Source organism: Cryptomeria japonica, chromosome 4 (genome assembly GCF_030272615.1).
Source record: "Cryptomeria japonica chromosome 4, Sugi_1.0, whole genome shotgun sequence".
NCBI classification, from domain to species: domain Eukaryota; kingdom Viridiplantae; phylum Streptophyta; class Pinopsida; order Cupressales; family Cupressaceae; genus Cryptomeria; species Cryptomeria japonica.
Genome location: NC_081408.1, coordinates 656,021,311 through 656,044,936, shown reverse-complemented (window position 1 = coordinate 656,044,936; position 23,626 = coordinate 656,021,311). Strand labels below are relative to the sequence as shown.

Genomic DNA, 23,626 nt, shown 5'->3' with positions numbered 1-23,626 from the left:
TTCTTTCAAATCTTGTGTTGTTTTTGCCATTAAAATAAGATCATTAGCATATAAAAGTAGTTTTATTACATAATTGGTCAAAGGAGTTCAAGGGATTTTTGAATAGTACACATATTCTTTAAAAGAGAAAAAATCAAAGGGTTAAACATCTTGTAAACTCTTCTTTGTATCAAACCTTTACATTGAATTTTGATCAATAGGTTTGTTTCGTTGTCTATCTTTGCTTCTTCAAACAAATTGTTTAAATTATTTGACAAATTGTTTAAATTTTTTGACAAATTGTTTAAATTATTTGTTTTTAGAATGTTTTCATGTTTGTTGTAAATGCCATTATAAGCCAAGCACTCCATGACAAAGTGTTGTCATGTCTCCACCACACCTATATTGCAAAGTGGCATATTTTTTTCCCCATTCTTCCTTAGGTATCATCCATCTACTTCTTTACACCTCAAGTGACGAGAACTGGTTCTTAATTGAGTTCTTAGCATTTTTACTTACCATTTAATATTTGCTCTTATGTAGGCTTTTTCCTCATGGTCTCCCATTGGGTTGAACACTTTAATAAAATAGACTTTTTTACGCCAATTTTGTTTTGACCATAAACTACTTTTGAATTTCTTCCTCATAATTTTTTTTATTTCCTCGTTTATATTAAGGTCTCATTTCTTTATCCATTTGTCATTTTGTTTCATCCATGTATTCTTCCTTCTATATAGCCTTTCAACCAAAATCATCTTAGACCAATGACGTTTTCCCATATTATGAGTCTTCTTTATGCCAAGAGGTGTATACTAGTTGTTTATGGTGAAAATGGATAACAATAATAACAATATTGAAAGGCTAAATGAATTCAACCACAAAACCCTAGCCTAACAATCAACAAAGATCCACCATAACATATGAAGATTACCTAAGACAATGCAAATCACATGAAATCACAAAGATTATACCATCACATGTCCAATAGGGTTTTGATCTCCATTCTTCCTATCTCCATTGATCTTGCTTGATATATTTGCTCTCAGATTTTATATGCACAAGAGCTCAACAAAGAATGAAATGTGGTTGCAAGTAGGATCGTAGTGTAGTCAATTGATCAAGTAGTTAGGATGCTTCATTAGGTCATTAGGGTTTGATAATGAAGAAAGCATCTCCTTAAATAGAAGACACAATATGAAATGGAGGGTTAAGATTGAGAGGTGTAAAAAGAGAGGTCGGCTAGGATTAGAGGGTAGGTAAAAGAAATACCAAAATAATGAAAGAGGTAGGTAGTGTATGAATTAAGAGATGAATGACATGTGTCCTGGGTGGAAAAGGCTAATGAATTAATTAAATAAATAAAGATTTATTTAATTAATAGAAGAAGTGGGATTAATTAAATAACGAAAATATTTATTTAATTTAGGAAAGGGTAATTTAAATAAATAAATGTATTTATTTAAATGAGAAATAAGGCTAGAAGAGGATAAATGAATTAATTTAAATAAATAAAGATTTATTTAATTAATAGAAGAATTAGGCTTAGATAATTAAATAAATAAAATATTTATTTAATTAGCTTGGACAATTTTAGGGTTTGCTGACTGCACATATAGCACCATCTCGGAGTGCCATCTCTCCGCCAGTGCAGTCAACAAACATATGGACCTCAGACATGTGCTATATGTGCCATCTGTGCAAGTCTCGGATTGCGGATTTGGAGCGGGAGAGGGATCGCCTCAGGATCAGGCTCAGGGACACAGAGCGAGAGAGAGACCAGGCCATCCAGCGATATACTGAGACCGAGGCAGCTCTAAGGGCAGGGAGGCAGGCGGCAGAGGATACAGGGGCAGGCTACGCATATGTGCTGCGAGCCGGAGAGGAGATTGGGTATTGGAGAGACCTGTACTATGGTGCCGTGCCAGCGGATCAGCGGGCGAGGAGCTTCCATAGATCGTCGCGCACAGCGACGGCTACGGGAGGGAGTCGTAGGAGGCCGGCATCTAGTGGTGGGGTCATGGGTCCTCCACCACCACCAGACAGGCAGGGGGATCCTGGAGCGGGTCCATCTACAGCTCAGCGTCCGTCGAGGCCAGGCGGCTCCGAGGGAGGGAGTTCATCATAGCCATAGAGGGCTCCCCTTGTATCAGTATATGTACCATTTTTGTATTGTAGACACCTGCGGGTGATCTTGTAGCCATATGATTCTTTTGACATCATTGTATCATGACACATTTTGATTATATATGAGAGATGATCCATTTTTGCGACAGCTATATGCATGTGTACCTTATGTGATGAGATGTTCTTATGTGATGTTTGTTTTATGATATGGATGCTTATATGATGCAATGCAATATTTTTGTTCTTTTATGTTTTATATGAGATGCATGATGCAAATGTGAATGTATGTAATGCAACTGAATATGATAATGCAAATGATTATTTACATGATGGAAATGTAAGATGTGCTAATATGTGTTGTATGCAAGATGTGATGCAGTTGTGATATGTATATGTATGTATGAAATGCTTATATGTGGTGATGCAGGTGTAACTATATGAAATGCAAGTGTTTTTGGTGTGTCATTATACTCAGTCATGTGATAGCGGTCTACGCGGACTCGAGAAGGACGATGGAAGTCAATCAAGAAAGGGGGATGGAAGACAGAAGATATGAACATGAAAGAGCTTCTTGTGCATTATCATCATTGAGCTTTATTATGGCAAGATAGGTTATGACAATCGAGGCATATGTTCGACCCAGAAAGTCATTGTACCTGTTTGCATGGAGATAAGACAGTCACAAACAAGGAATGCCCCAGTTCATAATAGACTCACAGTGTCCTCATATCCTTGGACAAGTCATAGCATTACTAAAAGACAATCCACAGACAGTAAATACATATAGGTGACGATACCCCATCCTCGCCTTTCTAGTCAAAGACATCCTGGAGATAGAAGCTCTAGTCAGAGACATCCCAGAAAGGCTAAAAGACATGTCACCAAAAAAGATGAAATCAAAAGAAAACCAAGACTCGACACCAACATCCACTGTAGTCCTCAAGTTTAGTGTCTCTTGTCACTTGTATAAGTCATGTTTGATTGTGGTCACAATGTTCACTTTCACAAAAAGGATAGATTAACATTGAACCATATGTTGTCTGAGTCTGTTGAAAGATTTGATTTTGTTGAGGCCCATTGTTGCTGCTGTGTCTCATTTGAAACTGACTGAATCCATGAAACTGATACTTTATTGCGGAGAAGATGAAACTTTATTGCGGATCTATGATGCAAATGTTGCTTTATTGCGGATTGTGCACGGATAGACTTGAAGGAAGCTGGAAGAAACTGTACTCCTCGAAACATGTGATGTTCTCAGTTCCACACCCATTACTAGATGTAGGATTTGGCCGTAGTCACAGATAGGATCTGATTTATTATGGATGGAAAGGGAGTGAAAAGGGAGGGTTATGGATGGCTAACCAATCTTAGGTAGATCAATAACAAGTCATGATGGGAATGGGTAAGTTTATTGTGAACGAATAGGTTGTGAGTGTGTGCAAAGTGAAGGATGAAAGAGAATCCTGAAGGAGGGAGGAGCAAAGTCTCTACGCATGGCGCTGGTGACCCAGTTTTCACCATGGTACTTGCCCAGGGCGCCACCGAAGTGGTTTTCACCGTTGGACGAAATTATTTCTCTTTACTTTTTTCGATTTTTCAATTTTTTTGTGTCACAAGGCGCCTGTTTGCCAGGTTTTCACCAAGTAACGATTTTTTATTTTTTTTTATAAATTTTTTTGTATTTTTGAAATTTTTGATTTTTTTGTGTTTTCGAATTAGGATACTCTGAAGAGCTATGTGTAAAACCTGCGAAGGTGCATGCTGTTGATAGGATCCTCCCAAGGTTCACCTTCTGTAGTTGAGAGCTGATATGCCCCAGATCCATATACCGCTGTGATGATGTAAGGACCAAGCCAGTTTGGTTCGAACTTGCCCTTCTTATCTCTGTCTTGCTGATTCTTGGGGTTCTCTCTGAGGACTAAGTCACCTACTTCAAATGTGCGAGGCTTAACTTTGTGATTGTAGCTGCGACTCATTCTTTGTTGGTAAGCCTTGAGATGATTAAAAGCAGTATGTCTTCGTTCCTCCAGCAGTTCTAGTTCTTGTAAGCGAGAGACCCTGTAATCTTCATCGTTGATTATGTTTCTCAAAGAGACCCGTAAAGAAGGTAATTCGACCTCAATAGGCAAGATGGCTTCAGCGCCGTAGACAAGTGAGTAGGGTGTAGCTCCTGTAGGTGTGCGGACACTTGTGTGATAGGCCCAAAGTGCAGGATTGAGTTGGATATGCCAGTTACGGCCAGCGTCGTCGACTGTCTTTTTAAGGATTTTGAGAATTGTTTTATTAAACGCCTCAGCTTGGCCATTACCTTGGGGGTAATATGGTGTGGAGAAACGGTGAGAGATATGGAAGCGGTCACAGAGTTCACGAACATCCTGATTTTTGAAGGGACGCCCGTTATCAGTAATAATGGAAGTAGGAATCCCATATCGGCAAATGATGTAGTTCAAGATGAAGGTAGCAATTTGTTTCCCAGTAACTTGTGTGAGAGGCACGACTTCAATCCACTTTGTGAAATACTCTGTGGCTGTGATAATGAATTTATGTCCATTGGAAGAAGGAGGGTGAATCTTGCTTATGAGATCGAGTCCCCACTGACAAAAGGGCCAAGGAGATGCAAGTGGTTGTAGTTCTTGTGCTGGTGCATGTATGAGGTCTCCATGAATTTGACACTGCTTACACTTCTTGACAAACTGATATGCATCTTTTTCCATAGTAGGCCAGTAATATCCAGTCCTGATGAGTTTCTTGGCCAAGGTAGGACCACTAGTATGCGGGCCACATATCCCTTTATGCACTTCTCGTAACGCAATTTGAGCTTCGTCATTCTCTAAACATCTAAGAAGGGTGCCATCTAGACCTTGTCGGTATAGGATATCAGGTAAAATGACGTATCGAGAGGATTGGCGAATGAAAGTGCGACGTTGATTGTTTGGTAGATCGGGAGGTAAGATATTGTCGCGAAGGTATGTGAATATGGAACCACATAACTGGGATTCAGGACCAACAACACATATCATTTCCGTAGGAGTGATCTCATATGATGGAATCAGCAAGTTGTCTACCAAGAACTCATAGCAGACCTCATTTTGCGGCAGATCAATGAGCGAAGCAATTGTAGCCATGGCATCTGCAGCACGATTTTGTTCTCTTGGTATCTGTTCAAACTCTATCTTTGCGAAGTGTTGTTTCAGATCATCTACCAGTTGTTTGTAGGGCATTAGTTTTTCATCTTTTGTTTGGTAATCATCAGTTGCTTGACGGATGACAAGTTGAGAATCCCCAAAAACACGAAGTTCCTGGATCTTCCACTGAACTGCAATTCTTAATCCAGTTGTTAATGCCTCATATTCTGCTATATTGTTGGTGCAAGGAAATGACAAGCGGTATGATTTTGGTATAGAATTGCCCTGAGGAGTTATAAAGAATATACCCGCTCCTCACCCGTGCTGTGTATATGAGCCGTCAAAATATAATTGCCATGACTTTGCAGGTGATATTGTTAGAATGGACTCATTTGGAAATTCTGACTGTAGAGGAACATCATCTATCATGGGAGCATCTGCCAATTGATCTGCAACGGCTTGTCCTTTGATTGCTTTCCTGTCCACGTACTCAATGCCAAATTCACTCAGAATCATTACCCACTTGGCCAGCCGCCCAGTAAGTGTAGCTTTGTTGAGAAGATATTTTAGTGGATCAATTCTAGCAATCAACTTAGTCTTGTGAGTGAGCATATAATGTCGTAACTTCTGTGAAGCAAAGACCACAGCGAGACATGCACGTTCGATTGGAGTGTAGTTTAGCTCATATCCCACCAATGTGCGACTGATATAGTAGACTGCTTTTTCCTTGCCGTCAGGTATTTGTTGTGCTAGGAGTGCCCCCAGTGCCGTTGGAGTAGCTGATATGTAGAGTAACAAAGGTTGATCTGGAATTGGTGGCATCAAGACTAGTGGGTTCAAAAGATAATCTTTGAGCGTCTGAAAAGCCTGTTGACAGTTCTCATCCCATTTGAACTTGATATTTTTATGTAGCAGGTGCTGGAAAGGATTACACTTATCTGCAAGTTGTGCGATGAATCTTCGTATGGACTGGAGTCTCCCTTGTAAAGATCGAAGTTGACTGATATTCTTGGGTGGCGGCATGTCCAAGATAGCCTTGACTTTTGCTGGATCGGCTTCGATTCCTCTTTTAGACACAATGAATCCTAGGAGCTTCCCTGAGGTTACTCCAAAGATGCATTTCTTTGGATTTAGTCTTACCTTATATTTTTCCAGCCGATCAAAGACAACTGAAAGTATGTTCAAGTGGGTGTCTCTATCTATCGATTTTCCCAAAAGATCGTCAACGTAATCTTCCACTGTTATGTGCATGAGATCATGAAAGATAGTAGTCATCGCTCGTTGATAAGTGGCGCCTGCATTTTTCAGCCCAAAGGGCATGACGTTCCAACAGAAGGTTCCCCATGGACAAGTGAATGATGTTTTATGTTGATCTTCAGGTGCAATCCTGATTTGATTATATCCAGAAAATCCGTCCATTAAGGATAACATTTCATGACCTGCTGTGAGATCAACGATCAAGTCTATGTTTGGTAATGGGAAATCGTCCTTTGGGCAAGCCTTATTGATATCTCTGAAGTCTGTACATATTCGGATACTGCGATCTGGTTTGCTGACAGGTACCAAATTGGAGATCCATTCGGGATAATCAATTGGTCGTATGAATCCGACATCCAATAATTTCTCCAGTTCTGCCTTGACGAGTAATGCCACTTGTGGATGCATTTTCCTCAGTTTCTGTTTTACTGGCTTTGCCCCCGGTTTGACTGTCAAATGATGCATAACCAAATCCGGATCCAGTCCAGGCATATCAGCGTATGACCATGCAAAGTTGACTTGTCGTTCCTTGAAGAAGCTTATGAATTTTGTCCTTTCGGCCTCTGTCAAAGATTGCGCCAAAAATATGTTGTGTGGAACCTCTTCTGTACCAATATTTGTCTTTATAGTCTCCTCTACCAACATGGATGATTTTTCCTCATATGATGCTGGGAGAATGTCGAGCCTTCCATCTTCGGGTGCCTCAGAGAGGTTTTCGCCCTCAGATACGTCCTTTCTTTTTACTTTTGGGGTCAGATAACGCCACAGTGTGGTTTTCGCCATAAGACCCTTGTTTTGTTCTTATTTTCACATTTTTGCGACTAGAAGGCCCGACACCCTCACCAAAGTATGCCATGTTGTTGAGTTCTATGGTGTATCCTGCTTTGTGGTCTCCAGGGGGAAGATCATCTCGAATGCCAAGATAGTCGACAATAGCTTCGTCATTTTGAAATGTATCAAATTGTGCTGGTCCTTCATGATCCCAGTCAATGAGTTGGGGGTGAACAAGGGGAAGGTCATTAGTGTTTTCAGAGTTTGCAGGGCTAAGAGTGAAGATGTGGTTATATTCAGGTATGTCAAGGCAATCGTCGAGGTCATCGATGGCACTCTCCTCATCAGTTTCGATCGTGAGCAAATCCAAATTGTCATCACTAGTAGCGCCTTTTGGGACAGGTGTCCTCATCCTATGTGATTTCAACCTAGGACCTTGAAACAAAGACTGTGCGGGATCCTTATGGGTTGGTTCTTGACCAACTCTGAACTTTTTGTAAAATTCCTCCTCCTCTGTAGGTTCATCTGGCTCTCTGAATGTCTCGGTGAGCTCATAGTCACTGGAGGATTTGTCTGAACCCCATTCCCACTCATTAGAATCTGTGGAAGGATAATCCTCTTATTGAACTTCGGCAACTTTGATTCGCCATGCCTCTTTTGTTCTTTTATTGTGAATCTTGGAATTCAGAAAACCAAGTCCCTTGGAGCGTTCTCTTCTTGTAGTTAGCTCAGGTTGTAAGGGCTCCATGACACCTTCTTTGCGTAACCCGAGAGGGCTTTTTCCATCATACCCGAATCTTTGTAGAATTTTAAAGCCTTTGCCATAGTTCTCACAGGGTATAATAGTCTGATCATGTGTGTCCTCTTCACTATCTTTATAAAGCATTTTGTATAAATTTTCCTCTTCTAGTTTGCCCCATCTTTGAAAGATGGTAGGATCCCATTTGAGTATCATGATGGAGATTTGCTTGTTAGGATGTGGCCTCCCATATTCTTTTGGAGAGCTCATGACTTGTCGTAAAAACATTGTTTGATTCAAAGTGTATTCTCCCATGCCTTTGTCTTGAAACTTGCCTCTAAGTTCACCTTGTTTGGATGTCGAGGGTTTTAATGACTCAGGATCGATGTATGCTGAAGAAGGAGTAGCCTCACGATTATTGGGAATGATAGTTTCAGTATGTGACCTCAAGTTATTGCAATATATGAACGGATTTGGATCACCGTTGACTGTTACCTCGACTCCATTATGAGGAAACTTAATGCATTGATGGTATGTTGATGGGACTGCCCTCATTTCATGAATCCAAGGACGTCCTAGCAATATGTTATATGTGAGATCTAGATCTAGGACTTGACAAACCACATCCTTTGTGACTGGTCCTATTCTTAGCGGTAAGGTGACTGTGCCCTTGGACGAGCGCTCTTCATCATCATAAGCCTTGATGGTGATTTGGTTTGTAGCATTCACAGCCTTGTCAGAATATCCCAATTGTCTTATGGTACTCAAGGTACAAATATTTAGACCTGCTCCTCCATCTATCAGGACTCGCTTTATTCGGTGTTTATGTATGAAAGCTTCAACGTGTAAAGGTGCATTATGTGGCTGACTTATGGAAGCGTCATCGGCTTCTGTAAACGTAAGGGAATGTGGAATAGATAGGTATCCCACCATGGCTTGAAACTGGTCCACATTTAGATCAGTAGGGACGACAGTGTCTCTCAAGATTTTGTCAAGGATGGCTTTATGTGCAGGGGATATACGTAGAAGCTCCAGAATGGAGATGAGCGCGGGTGTTTTCCCTAATTGTTCTACAAGGTCATACTCAGGCTTGATTGATAAAGGATTGGTATTCTTAGTGGAGGTACCTAGCAATGTGATCTTACCTCGACGGGTTGTAACATGACATTCAGAGGTAGATTCGGAGGAAGATCCCACACCTTTTAGGACAATCTTGGGTCTCTGAGAAGGATTCTCAGGATTTTTGTTTTTGATAGTGATAGTAGAAATATGATTGTCCATCGAGATGTGATTGATAGTAGAATCATAATTGTAAGGTGCTCTAGTGTAATTGGCTTGATCATCTGTGACTTTGCCTTTTCCTTTGTCATGTTTTGGGAATGGTTCCTTAAACATCTCATGCTCTTGATTAGATGAATGTCCCTCAATCTCAATGTCACCTCTATCAATGAGATCTTGCACAATGTTTTTCAATCGATGGCAATTACTTGTCTTGTGACCCTTACTCTTATGAAATTCGCAATACTCATCATCATTCCACCAATTTGGTTTGACCTTTGGTTCATATGGAGGAAAATCTGGAACTGTGATCACTTTGTTTGCCACAAGCTTTTTGAATACTGATTCAAGTGGTTCTCCCAATGGGGTGTACTTCCTTCTTGGTCTAGAAGTTGTTTGAGTGTTCACCTGATTGTTGGTAGAACTTGATCCAGAAAAGACGAACTTTGGTCTCACTGTATTGGCATCAACAACACCATCATTAACTGTGTTCTTGTTCTTGTTCCAAAATTTTGGTTTGTCCTTTCCCTTAAAGTCCTCTTTGTTTTCTTTGAATAGCTTGATAACTCCTTGTTCAATTAAGACCTTCTCTGTTGCTAGGCCCTTTTCAATAACATCCTTGAATGTAGACAAACAAGCTTTCCTGAGATCATATCCAATAGCCTTGTTAACATTTTGTGTGAACATTTCTACCATTTGTTTTTGCGGGATTTCGCAAGAGCATCTGCTAGCTAAGTTTCTCCATCTTTGTAAAAATGTTGCGAAAGATTCTCCTTCCTTTTGTTTCGTATTGCACAAGGTAGTAACTGAGACATCTGTTTCAATGTTGTAAGAGAAATGCTGAATGAATGCCTCTGCCAAGTCGCCCCATGACTTAATACCAGGAGGTAATTGAGAAAACCATTCCATAGCTTGATCGCCTAAGCTCTGTGGGAACAACCTCATCAAGTATGTTTCTTCTGCCGCTACCTCAATGCAAGCTGTGAAGAATTGTCGTATGTGTGCCTTGGGGTCTCCTCTCCCTCTATATTTGTTAAATTTTGGCGTTACAAAGTGTGGAGGAAATGGAGGCATTGGAATGCTCTTATCAAAGGGATAAGGACATATATCTCTCATAGTGTATGTAGGTTTTGGTGTACTCATGTCCTCCATTTTCTTTTGTAAATCTCTTATTTGTTGCTCCAAATTATCTTTGGGAGGAGATTGATTTCTTGTAGCATGCCCCATGTTTGAAATGCCCATTTGAGGAGGAGCTTGTTGCATGTATGGATGATACTGATCGTAGACATGTCCATATGGAGGTCTATATTGTTGCGACATATATGGAGCACTTGGCATAACTTCATGTTGAGGGACTCCATATCTGTTTTGTGTATATAAACCATATTCAATAGGCCTTTCATTTTCCATTGTGTTGCCCCCAATTTTGACATGAGGTCTCCTTGTGTCAAAATTTTGAGGATGTCCTTGAGTATCCACTTGTTTTGATTGATCCACACCTTGAGCATGTGTCTGAGCATAAGGCCTCCATGATGGTCTTTGAGTGTAAGTATCATATGTTTGAGCTTGTGTATGTGGGATTGCTGGTTTTTGAAGCAAAACTGATGGTGACTCAGGCATCATATTATTCGGTCCTCTATTTCCTCCACTATTTGGTCTCCTTTGATCCATGTTGAGTTGAGTTTGCTGTGAGGGTTGACTTTCTATAAGTTGAGATAAGTCAAAATCATGCGGTATTTTAGCTCCACTTTGTGCCATCATGTGTAAAAAGTATTGACGATCTCTCCTCATTATCTCTTCAACCAATCTATTGAATTGAGGATTCATTATGGATTCTTCTATGTCTGCTGATAGTATTGAAGAATTGTCAACATTGTCATTGTGCGTAGCATTGTTGTTTATAGTGTTTGTGCTTTCCACATTTGGATTATGTCTATAAACATTCATGTCTGGTAATGTAGTGTGCTCAGGATTGTAGAATAGATCATTGTCATACTCATAAGAACTCATGTTGGCGGACTCTTGAGCTTCTTTAGCTTTTCTCCTAGACTTTTGAAGACGGGTTTCAACCATGAACTAGGTGTTTGACCAAGATGTGAGAGACTAGATGAAAAAGTGAAAAGAGTATGGAAGACCAAGAGTTGTATGGAGTGTAAGTGACTCTTGAGGTGTACTTGCAATGTCCAAAGTGTAAGACCAAGTATGTATGTAGTAGAGTAGGTGTGACTTCCAAAGAGAGGATAGTTTCTCTTGATGAGGTAAGCTGACCTTGACTCTAAGTAAGACCAAATGAGACCCAAAGGTAAGAAACCTTGATGAGGGACCACTTAGCAAAATGTAGTAGTAGGTAGTGTGTTGACAAAGTATGATGAGGACAAGCAAGTGACCTTTTGACTCAAGTTTAGACAATTGTGAATGTAAAATGAGATGTGAAGCAATGATGGACTGTATGAAACCTTAGAACAAGCTGAACGCTAGATGAAACCTGAAGAGACAACCTAGGAAGCTCAAGTATGCCGAAACTGATTTTCTTTGTTCGCTGGACTGTTAAAGTTTTCAATTCCTGACACAGACGCCTCTGTATACTTCACAGACGCGTTTCCCAGACACAGACGCTTCTCTGTTTGACACAGACGCTAGTAAAAACACAGACGCTATTCTGCCCCTCACAGACGCGCTTATATGACGCAGACGCGGTTAAAACAGACACAGACGCGTTTCTGTAACCTTAGTGCAATTTTTCCAATGTGTGAAGTTGTTTTTGTTGTGACCAAATCCGACTGTTTTTCGTGACAAGAGGACACAATGTTGATGACCCAATGTTTGCAAACTGTTTAGACTCCAAAAGTGTGTTGTTTGATGTAAAAAGTTTTGCATACACTTGAAGACACAAAAGACACAATGTTTTGTTGTTTAGTCTTGAATGTTTGAGTGTTTAGCATAAGACAAGCACAAATCTTAGGGCTGGCCAAGACAATAGTTGTTGATCCCACATAGGGTTTTACCCCCGAGGCTACGCTATTCAGAGCGGATACTTAGATGCTTGACCTCACTGGCTCCACCCTCGGCACTCACTTCTCGGGTCAGCCAAGCATCAGTCCCCATGAAAACTCCCCATGGCAAACTTTGTATCTCTACTAAGAACCGTATGTGTGTGGGCCGCTACCAGAGGTCCGACCTCCAGCCTCAACAACTAGAAGGATTTGGGCTTCTAAAACAAAAAGGTGCTAGTAAGGGCATCCGCTCGTGTGGCCATACATGCGGCACTTTCAGCTCTGTAAATATAGAAGGCTCCCAGCCGGTAGGGGTTACGCCCTACAAATGATCAAATAAATTTGATCAAACGGGTTTATGGGGAGACATAGTGTCGGTATGAACTAATCAGCACACGTTATTCATAGTTTTCACCATGAATACATTTGATTATAGTGGTTCGGATGAGGTGGGTTTTCCTCGCTACCACTTGGGTCGTTCTCTTCTCACTAGTAGTCCTAATGACCACACGGGAAGACAGGCCCTCTAAAGATCAAACAAAAAGAGCCTATTGCTCAAGACACAAAAGACAATGATTCAATTTTAGTGCACCAATGGAAGTGTTTGCTAATCTATGAAAACAAGGCACACAACAAAACTACAAAACCCTAGCTAAGGCCCTGCAACAAAATTGTTAGTAGTTTGGGTTGTTTCAAATGATCACCCCTTCCTGCAAGCACACAAGTTAGGTAAATTTTAGAAAACCCAAAAGACTTTGTGAAAAGGGGCCTTCAACAAAAATGTTATTGCCTCCAAAGCAAGCTGCAAAAACTTGGTTAGCTAGATCTGCAAGGGTTAGCCGAAAATAAACCAGATCTGAAACTCTAAGTACAAAATCCAAAAACCCGAATCAAAGAAAATTGACAAACTTGCAAAACAGAAAACACAGACACAGTTATACCAGACACAAACGCGTCTGTACAACACAGACGCGGTTCTGTAATTCACAGACGCGCTTGGATGCCGCAGACGCTATTCCCGAACACAGACGCGATAAGATCAATCACAGACGCGGTTTGAATGCATAGACGCGGTTCCAGAAACCTGCAAAAATAAAATCTGGCAAAAAACACAGACGCGATTCAAGATATTGCAGACGCTTCTGAAACACAAAAACGCGATCCGAACGCTCGCAGACGCGGAAAAACCTAAAATGTCGTCGAAAATTGTCCGATCTGCAACTTCAAAAATGTGAAATCTGCAACAAAAATGTTAAATGCAAAGGGACAAGAGTCCCACCGGGCGTGCCAAAATGTTTATGGTGAAAATGGATAACAATAATAACAATATTGAAAGGCTAAATGAATTCAACCACAAAACCCTAGCCTAACAATCAACAAAGATCCACCATAACATATGAAGATTACCTAAGACAATGCAAATCACTTGAAATCACAAAGATTATACCATCACATGTCCAATAGGGTTTTGATCTCCATTCTTCCTATCTCCATTGATCTTGCTTGATATATTTGCTCTCAGATTTTATATGCACAAGAGCTCAACAAAGAACGGAATGTGGTTGCAAGTAGGATCGTAGTGTAGTCAATTGATCAAGTAGTTAGGATGCTTCATTAGGTCATTAGGGTTTGATAATGAAGAAAGCATCTCCTTAAATAGAAGACACAATATGAAATGGAGGGTTAAGATTGAGAGGTGTAAAAAGAGAGGCCGGCTAGGATTAGAGGGTAGGTAAAAGAAATACCAAAATAATGAAAGAGGTAGGTAGTGTATGAATTAAGAGATGAATGACATGTGTCCTGGGTGGAAAAGGCTAATGAATTAATTAAATAAATAAAGATTTATTTAATTAATAGAAGAAGTGGGATTAATTAAATAACTAAAATATTTATTTAATTTAGGAAAGGGTAATTTAAATAAATAAATGTATTTATTTAAATGAGAAATAAGGCTAGAAGAGGATAAATGAATTAATTTAAATAAATAAAGATTTATTTAATTAATAGAAGAATTAGGCTTAGATAATTAAATAAATAAAATATTTATTTAATTAGCTTGGACAATTTTAGGTGTCTACACTAGTCACATATGGATGTCAAAATGTATGTTAATAAAAACTAAAAACATTTAATTTGGCATGTGTGTGAGTGTCAATGAAATGAAATTAAATAACTAAAATTAAGTGCAATCATTAGTAGATTTCCATAATGAACTCTTACTTCAAAAAGACCCTTTTTGAAAAATGGAAACTGCAACATAATTACATTTAAGCTATTTAAAATTTAAGAATTGTTTAAAAAAAAAAAAATTAAAAAAAATAAATTTAAAGTAATATTTTTAGAATATTTTCATAGTTTCCATTTTCCATCATATTTTACACATGTAAGTTAATGAGCAAGTTTCCATCAATTGTAAGTTAACTTGAAAGTTTCTACTGATTTTTGGAAGTTTTTTTTTGGTTTGCATTTTGAACCTCTAGTCTTCACTGCTACATAATTTTTTTTCTCTAATATTCATAATTTACTAATATATATATATATAAAATGATGAGCCTGCTATGATCAAAGCCTTATGTTGTGTAACTCCACCAAGTGATTTTTATGGATTATGTGAAGTCTAGGCCAAGGTACAAGCCAATCATCAATTAGTGATTCTTTATCATCCTCCAACATCTCTTAAAGCTTCCATCATGGTGAATGATCCTAAATGAAGAATTGATGTTTGCTAATTTTCCCTTAAATTAGTAGGTTCGAGACTTCACATAAGGTAGGAATTTCACTTCATAGGGATATCTCCAATTTGCATCATTGACATATTGCTAGATTGATATGAAAAACAAGAAAAATGACTTGATTATATATGAAACTCTAACTTTGAATTGATAAATGAATGACATAATTAACATTTTTTGCATTGGGGATAGTTTTGGATAGGGCAAGACCGACTCTTTGACCTCCCAAAATGTGAGCCAAAAAGTGTCGGACAATGTTGCCCCGAGCAATGTTGTTTTGATAAAATAGGCCCAAATTCTTAGGGTCACGAGATCATAGGATCTTGACTCCAAAACTATAAGTTACATGAAAGTTATGATATTTAAGTGGGAAATTTTATTTTAAATTCTAAATAGGGTAGGACTTAAAATAAATTAAAGTGATGAAATATAAAGAGAACACCTAAAATTAGGGGCCCAAATAAGAGTATGATGAGATTTGAATTCAGAGAAAACTCATATTCTTGAATGAAAATTAAATGCATATAAAGGTCCTATATGAGACTTACTAAAATGAGTGCTAGAAGAGTGTGGAATTGGACATCCCAATTAAAGGTGTAAAATTTATGATACTAAACGTAGTTAAAAATGTTGTGGTAAATAACATCTTATCCTCTTCCTCGCCTTTTATGTGTTAGAATATACAAAAGAGCAATTAACCCAAAAATTACCGAAAGGAGAAGATTCATAAAATTGTTAATGTAAACCATCACAAAACCAAAATAGTATGGTATATTTTTAAAATAAAAAGGATTTAAGAAAATTCTCAAGAGATACTTGTCACCATATTAGTTTGTTCTAATCATCACCCTTGCCTCTTTATATACACAAGGTATCATATGTTGATAACATCATTCTTTAGCAATATTGCATGATTGATACTTATCTTGTGTATGGAAGAACATTCGTGTTGTAAAGAATCATACATGTGAACCCTTACAATATCTCTTAAATAATGTATGTCATATAAGATTATAGTCATTTGAATTAGGGGCTGAATTGAAAGTAATGTGTAGAAGATGCATGACCCATATTGATAGATTACCTGAGATCAAGTGATACATCTCATGAGAGGTAATCTCTAAGTCCATGTTATCATTCTACAAACTAGGGCTAGAAAGTAGGAAATAAAAGCATCAACCAAACTTGTGAGGGAATAAAGCAATCGAGATGAATCAAATAATTATAGAGCTCTACCACTTGGGTATAATCTTGAACCTCTCCATTCAACAAGAGTCTAAGTGTTCATAACTAGCGACTTAAAATGATTTTATGTGTAAGGAAGCATTAATCATCATGTAGTAATTATTCATTATGGATCATAATAGAAATATCTAATGTAGATTAAGGAAATAGAGCATCAATAACATATATAAGAGAAGATAATAGGTTATCATCAATGCACATGCTATCATAATTTAAAGAAGGCCTATGTGAAGGACAAGTATCCATACATTTAATATGAGATGTAGAAAGGTGATCATCACTATACAAACCATCGTTTATTAACAAAGATAATTTTTTCAAAGCATAAGAATCTATTGGGAAGCTTTATCATCAAAAGGTAAAGTTGTTGGAGTAATAAGTTAATTACCTAATTAGTTAATTAATTAATCATCATTAACTTATTAGGTCCCCTTTACTTTATTGCACTTAAAATAAACTTAGGTGTTATATATGATGAGGACATTCACAATCTAATTTAATCCTCACCTAGCATTTCTATCTCCTTTACATAAGGATTGATCATTTAAATTTAGGTTTATACACCAATACAATTATCAAGTTGTTGAAAAAATCTATCTTGCTTGATCTAATTTTGTGATATGTATTTTGCTTGTAAGCTATTTTTTTGGGAGCTATGGGGTTCAATCATCAACTCCAACAAAAGTGACGTTATGTATAGTGGGTATGAGATCACGTGATAAATACTTCGTAGATAGATGTCCATTCTTATCACAATACATAATACCATCATTAGATGTATAGATCAATGACACAAGTATGTATTACATTAATAAAGGATGAAAAAGATAAGGCATAGTTGAAAAAAAAACCATAGAAAACACATGCATATATATAATAGAGAAAGTTTTGAATAACAATAATGGATGTGTCAAGTGATGTGAATGATAAGAATATGTAAAATTTGATATTAATATATGTAAATCGACCAAGGAGTAAGTTCAAAAGGCTACAATAATGATGAAAATCCTAGGGTGGGGTGAAAGGAAGCAAATGTATAGAGTACACTTCATATACCAATCTATGAAAGGAGATTTATACAATAGTTAAATCAATTATATTGTTAAAATAAAAATAAAAAATACATAATATACTATAACTTAGTGATTTATGTGGAGAAAACTATTTTAGGAGAAAAAACCCACTCTCCAAAGTACTTAATTTATTATTCAAAGATCAATGATTACGATACCCTTGGGGAGTCTAAACTATATATGAATATCACTAGTATGATATATGGAACAATTCTAGTAGCACAATAATACCTATAAAATATTTGTATCAAAACCTCCCTCTCAAGAACCTAATAAATAGGAGAAGCAATACATCATCAAAAGGTAACTAGGGAACAATGAGCTAAAACCAACCAAAATGTGGTGCCCAAATCCCTTATGAAAAGCCAATGTCTAGATCCCAAGATGAATCCATGAGCTAAAAATAGCATATTCCTTCATTTTCCCATAAGCCTTTCATAATCCATACACCAACTTGGGTGCTCCATTTGGATCTATTATCTCTATTGAAAGATGTCTTATGATGTATCATAAAATGTGTCACAAGTTGCTCAACAAATATAACTCCCTCTTACAACTCTCTTATGTGGCAGATGTTCTTACATTTTTTATGTGGGAGCTCTAACTTTGAAGGCCATAACTTCTACTTTAAAGAGACAATTGAGCACATTACATATATATACATACATAAATACATTTATACATACATATATGCATGTATGCATATACATACATACACGTGTATGTATGCACACATATATACATGTATGTAGTGTGTAAGTATGTGCATTGTAACTTATATTCAATTGGCTCAAAGCATAGAAATAAAGGGTGCTAGTTGTCTAGTTTTTAAATTTTGAATTTTGAAAAGGCAAAGGTCAAGTTTGTGGTTGCAAGGCTAACCATTGCTAGGATTTGGTGTTGTACACCATTGCATAAAATGCTTTATTATAATTTTGTAAATAAATAATTATTTAGTTGTGGTACATCTAGGGGATGAGATCGGCCACACTAGGTAATTATTTGACTCCACTTGTTATGTTGTATTGTAACATTAATTTATTATTTTATGTGTGGGAGACATAGGATAATTATTTAATATTTGAAAAAAATATTTAGTAAAGTGAATACTTAGTACATAATATTAAATGAGGGGCCAATGGTTTTGTGTTTCATGGTTTTCAGGCGCATGGTTTTATCTTACCACTTCGTTGTATTTGTGTGAGCTTATGTCTATAAAATCCCATGATTGGAAAATGACCCTAGGCAAGGTAATAGTCAAATCTTGGTGGATAATAACTAAAATTGAATAAGTGTATAGAGAAGTATAACAAATGCATGGTTTGGGTGAATGCATTAGAGTACATGCATATAAGGAGAGAGTAAGGGCTAAATATGCTAGAATGTGTATATTGATAGATAAAGACAAGGATAACGATTAGTGAGAGTTGCTTCCGGATTCAGCTATGTGAGATTTGTTTGCAACAACATCTTGAATCACACTATGTGATCCATCATTAGGATTTAAAAGAGAGTTGTAGGAGAAATGCGAATATTTGCACGTTGAGATAGGTTAAAAATAGAGGAGGGGAGTGGGGAGGGTAAACACAAGATTCAAGTTTGCAATTAAAAACTAAGGCAAATGAAAGTAAAATAATATGAATAACAATTATAATTATGCTAATTAAATTACATTATTGCAAATCTTGATAGTGAAGTATCGAAAGATGAAGAAATAAAAAGAACGAGTAAAGTCAAGTGACAAGAAAATAAAAACCAAGATAAAGGTCTATGCATACAAGGAAAATGAGCCTACTTTAACACAAGAATATAATATTTATTAACATCTAAATGTATACATCTTTTTCAAATAAAATAAACACAAAAATAAATGAAAAGTAATATATATATATATATAACCCTAAATTTAATTAAAAAATTTGAGTGATTTTTTTTCCACCCCACATGGAAACATGATGATAAAGACTATTTGAGAACCACAAGCAAAGGAAAGGCTAAAATTTTAATTGTGCATCTAAAGACTAGCTCTCATCATTTGAGATGTGGAATTGGCAGATGGATGATACCCAAAGAAGTTTGGGAAGAAATAACTTGCATTTTTTACAACAAAGGGATGGTAGAAACTGAATGGCATTTTATCAAAGAGTGTGCGTGAGGACATTCGTTGTCACTCGAAAACAACTTTAAGGTGAACAACTTGAATGAACTTTTCAAAGAGGCAAGACTTTATAAAACAACGAGTTTTACCTAGTATCCATTACATAAGAGTGAACATAAAAAATTAATCGAAATACAAATTAGTTTGTTATCTCCCGATCTCTTGGACCCCCGGTCTCATCCATGTCATTAAAATTCCTTCCTTCATTCATTCATTCATGCCATACTCACAACATACATTAATTGTTTTTTTTATGAATAGCTATGCAATTCTTATTAATTTATAAAAATATACACAATCTCCAAACCTGTTTTTAAAGAATAGTTCTTTGAGATTGTCTCCTTTGTAGTTTTGCACTTTAGGGCTCATGCTAGTTAACGTAGTTTATCTAACTTCAAATAAAGGAGGCCTTATTCAATCCCACTTTAGGCACCCCATTGGTGGGGTTTCACCCGTATTTTCTTCCATCTTGCAGATAGGCTAAAGTGTCCTTACCATGCCACGTGTCCGTTTAGAGGCCTCATACGGTTGATAGCCAATGGAATGACCGCTTATCCAATCTCTTATCCAGACATCTATCTTCTTCAATATTGATTGCACTCCTCATTCTTCAATAGAAGGGCAACCCGCTTTCTCCAAAGGTAGCAAAAAAGAAAGGAAAGAAAATATCAGATTCTGTGCCAGTCATGGCGGCGTCTCTGGCATCAGGATCGGCTCTGCTCCAACCCACTAAGCTCACCATTCCCCGGAGCTCGATTTCGTCATCAGCATCATCGCACGTGTGTAAGGCCCTGGGTTCGAAACCCGCCAGCTCCAGAATTTCATGCTCACTGCAAGAGGATGTCAAGGACTTTGTTGAGAAGTTCGTCGATGCATCTAAAATGGCTGCTTTTGCACTCGCCACGTCAGCACTTGTCGTGTCTGTAAGTCTTATTTGTCTAAGATTCTTCTGTTTTGTGCATTTTCTTTTGAATTTGGCACATTTTTTGTTTTATTTTTGCCGGCTCAATTTTAGGTTATGGGTTTCCAATTTCCGGCGGTGAGTATCTTGTTTTCAGGACCAATTTTTAATGATTTTACTAATTAGTTTTGTGCTATTTGGTTATTTTTTTACTTTGCCTGTAGTAGTTTCACAGTTTCTTTTGGCTTGCTGTTCAAGTGGTTTATTTTCAATGCTTTCATTTAGGTAGTTGATATTTTTGTATGAACAGAATTTGAAGCTTTCACATTTTGAGGTGAAAGATAGAATGAATGGAGGGAAGGATTTAGTGAATTTTTTTTAGATAAGTGGTCTAAAAGATTAAAAGTCACAGAATTAACATAATTTCAGATTTTTTTCTATATCTTTTTTTTATTATTATAAATATTGATTAAGAAGCTTGTCAGTTTGTGAAATCTTATCTATTCAAAAAGTTTTTTAAAAGATTAGAAGTCTAATTTCAGATTTCTTTCTATATCTTCTTTTTTTATTATGAAAATTGATTAAGAAGCTTGTCACTTTATGAAACTTTATTTCTTCAAAAAGTTTTTTGAAACTGTCCATCTTCAAATAATTTTCAAACTGCTTACAGATATCCTCATATGCTGCACACTCTATGATAGTCTAAAAGATGTTAAACTGTCTAAATGATATTAAACTCAATTTTGTTTCATTGATCTCCACTTAGATTATTTTGATGATATTTCTTGAATCTTTATTTTTTTATATAGATTTTGTAAAAGAACTGGTGTTAAATTATGTGATTAAGTAATCAGAATATCACTTCTCTTAATTTTATCTTATAAGATATAATTTGTGGCATCTAAATAATACATGATATTCATGAATTAAAGTCCAATTCTTAGTTTTTTTTATGATTATTTAATTTTTTCCTCTTACTACTTTTCAAGGCTTTGTGCAATCTAATCCACAACTCTCTTTTTATTAATGATGTATCACCCAGTGTGATCTAAAATATAGTTCAAAAAAATTTACTCAATTAAAACTAATAACTATCATACATCAATATTTATAAAAAAAAGGAAAATAATTTATCAGATGGGGTAAGTCTAGTAACTAAACCCTTGCCTCCCATTCTGCTATGCTCTTGCTGCTTTGGCTATTTATGTTATGTTTTTTGATCTGGTTTTCAGCTCGGTACCCATGTTTTTTTCTCGATGGAGGTTTTTTCATTCTCAAAGTCGTCTTACCCAATATGAAATCATTAACCTTAAGCTAAAATTATTTTGGCTAAGAGTTAAGGACCTAGGGGTATCCGTTCTGCCAAATTTGGTCCCTTATGAAATGGAGCCTTACACTCAGCAACTTCCTAATAGACTTATCAAGGACCATTCAAATTCACCAGCAAACCAAAAGCCCATTGAATATGTATTCTATTATTGATAATGCAGACATCTACTCATCTAAAAAGAAATCTCATGATTGTGAAAATATTCTTGATAAGAGATGCTATCAATGATATAAGATTTCCACAATCCATAGAATTCTTTGTAAGCAGGTTTTTTGTATTTTGTGCTCTCAATCATTCTGATGATAGATCAAGGGGTGTGATCCCAAACATTGATCTCAAAAACTTGCACACAATCTTCTCCAGAAACCTGCTTACAAAGAGATGCTATTGTTTATTAATATTTTTCTCCTCCTATCTCTGTCTACTATCCTGATTCATTGCTGTCTCCTAGCTTTCGGATGATGGATAATAGAATGTGATCCGAAATATTAATGCAAAAACTAACAAACAATCTAATCGAAAAATTTAACATTGATTAATAATTTTTTTCCAAATTCGACTTTCAGAAAACTTCTAAGAATTCACAGACATTTTGTGCAATTTGTTCTTACTAAATATAGTTTCTTTATACTGTTCTGTATCCTAGTAGCATAGCTATACTCTCATCTTTCCATGTGACTTTTCAGGGAGCAAGCGCAGAGGGAGCACCAAAGCGCCTAACTTTCGACGAGATCCAGGGCAAAACCTACCTGGAAGTAAAAGGCTCCGGCACAGCCAATCAATGCCCCACAATTGACGGTGGGGTGGACAAATTCGCCTTCAAGCCTGGCAAATACGAGCTGAAGAAGCTCTGCCTGGAGCCCACGTCATTCACAGTGAAGGCCGAGGGCCTGAGCAAAAACGCCCCGCCAGACTTCCAGAAGACCAAACTCATGACACGTCTGACGTACACGCTGGACGAGATTGAGGGCCCGCTGGAGGTGGCGCCAGATGGCAAGATCAAATTCGAGGAGAAAGACGGCATCGACTACGCGGCAGTGACAGTTCAGCTGCCAGGTGGCGAGCGTGTGCCATTCCTCTTCACCGTCAAGCAGCTCGTGGCCTCCGGGACGCCCGAGAGTTTCGGAGGGGAGTTCCTTGTACCCTCTTACAGAGGTTCCTCTTTCTTGGACCCCAAGGGCAGGGGTGGCTCCACTGGTTATGATAATGCCGTGGCTCTGCCAGCTGGCGGACGTGGTGATGAGGAGGAGCTGCTTAAGGAGAACATTAAGGACACGTCATTCTCCACGGGGAAGATAAATTTGAGTGTGAGCAAGTCGAAGCCTGAAACAGGGGAGGTGATTGGGGTGTTTGAGAGCATTCAGCCTAGTGACACTGATTTGGGGGCCAAGACTCCTAAGGAAGTTAAGATTCAAGGTATTTGGTATGGACAAATTGAGTAAGGAAGGGATAAGCTTCTCGTTTCTCTGTGTTTTCCATGTAATGGAACCAAACTTTTAACTATCTTTATCATAAATTTGTACATTTTTGTTGTCATGGGAATTTTTTTTTGTTGTTGTAATATTCCAATGTTAATGAGTATATATTATTATTAATTTATTTATTTTGGTTTTCTAAAGTATTTTAACAAGGTTTTTTTGGTTTCGTATGTTATTATTAAATTTTGAAGATAAAATTTAGAAATAAATGAAAAAAAGGAGGAAAGATAAAATATAGAGTTATGTGTAAATTATTGTACAATCGTAGTCTTTAATTTATCCAAAATATGGAATTATACAATTATTGCAGTCTTTAATTTACCCTTATTTCTTCTATTTATAATGGAATATTTAAAATTATATACTATGTCAACTAAAATTTTACTTGTCTTCACCCATCTCTTCGAGCTTCTAGCTTCTAGGTTCACATGCTTATTGTCTTG

The 23,626-nt window shown here is 37.2% G+C and overlaps 1 protein-coding gene across 1 annotated transcript; it reads left to right on the top strand.

Moving 5' to 3' along the window:
• The first annotated feature begins 19,984 nt into the window (after nt 1-19,984).
• Nucleotides 19,985-23,241, top strand: LOC131053572 (oxygen-evolving enhancer protein 1, chloroplastic). The gene is made up of 2 exons (XM_057988194.2): nt 19,985-20,397; nt 22,392-23,241. The coding sequence occupies exons 1-2, from the start codon at nt 20,161-20,163 to the stop codon at nt 23,145-23,147; spliced, it is 993 nt and encodes a 330-aa protein (XP_057844177.2). The 5' UTR covers nt 19,985-20,160; the 3' UTR covers nt 23,148-23,241.
• Nucleotides 23,242-23,626: the final 385 nt, after the last annotated feature.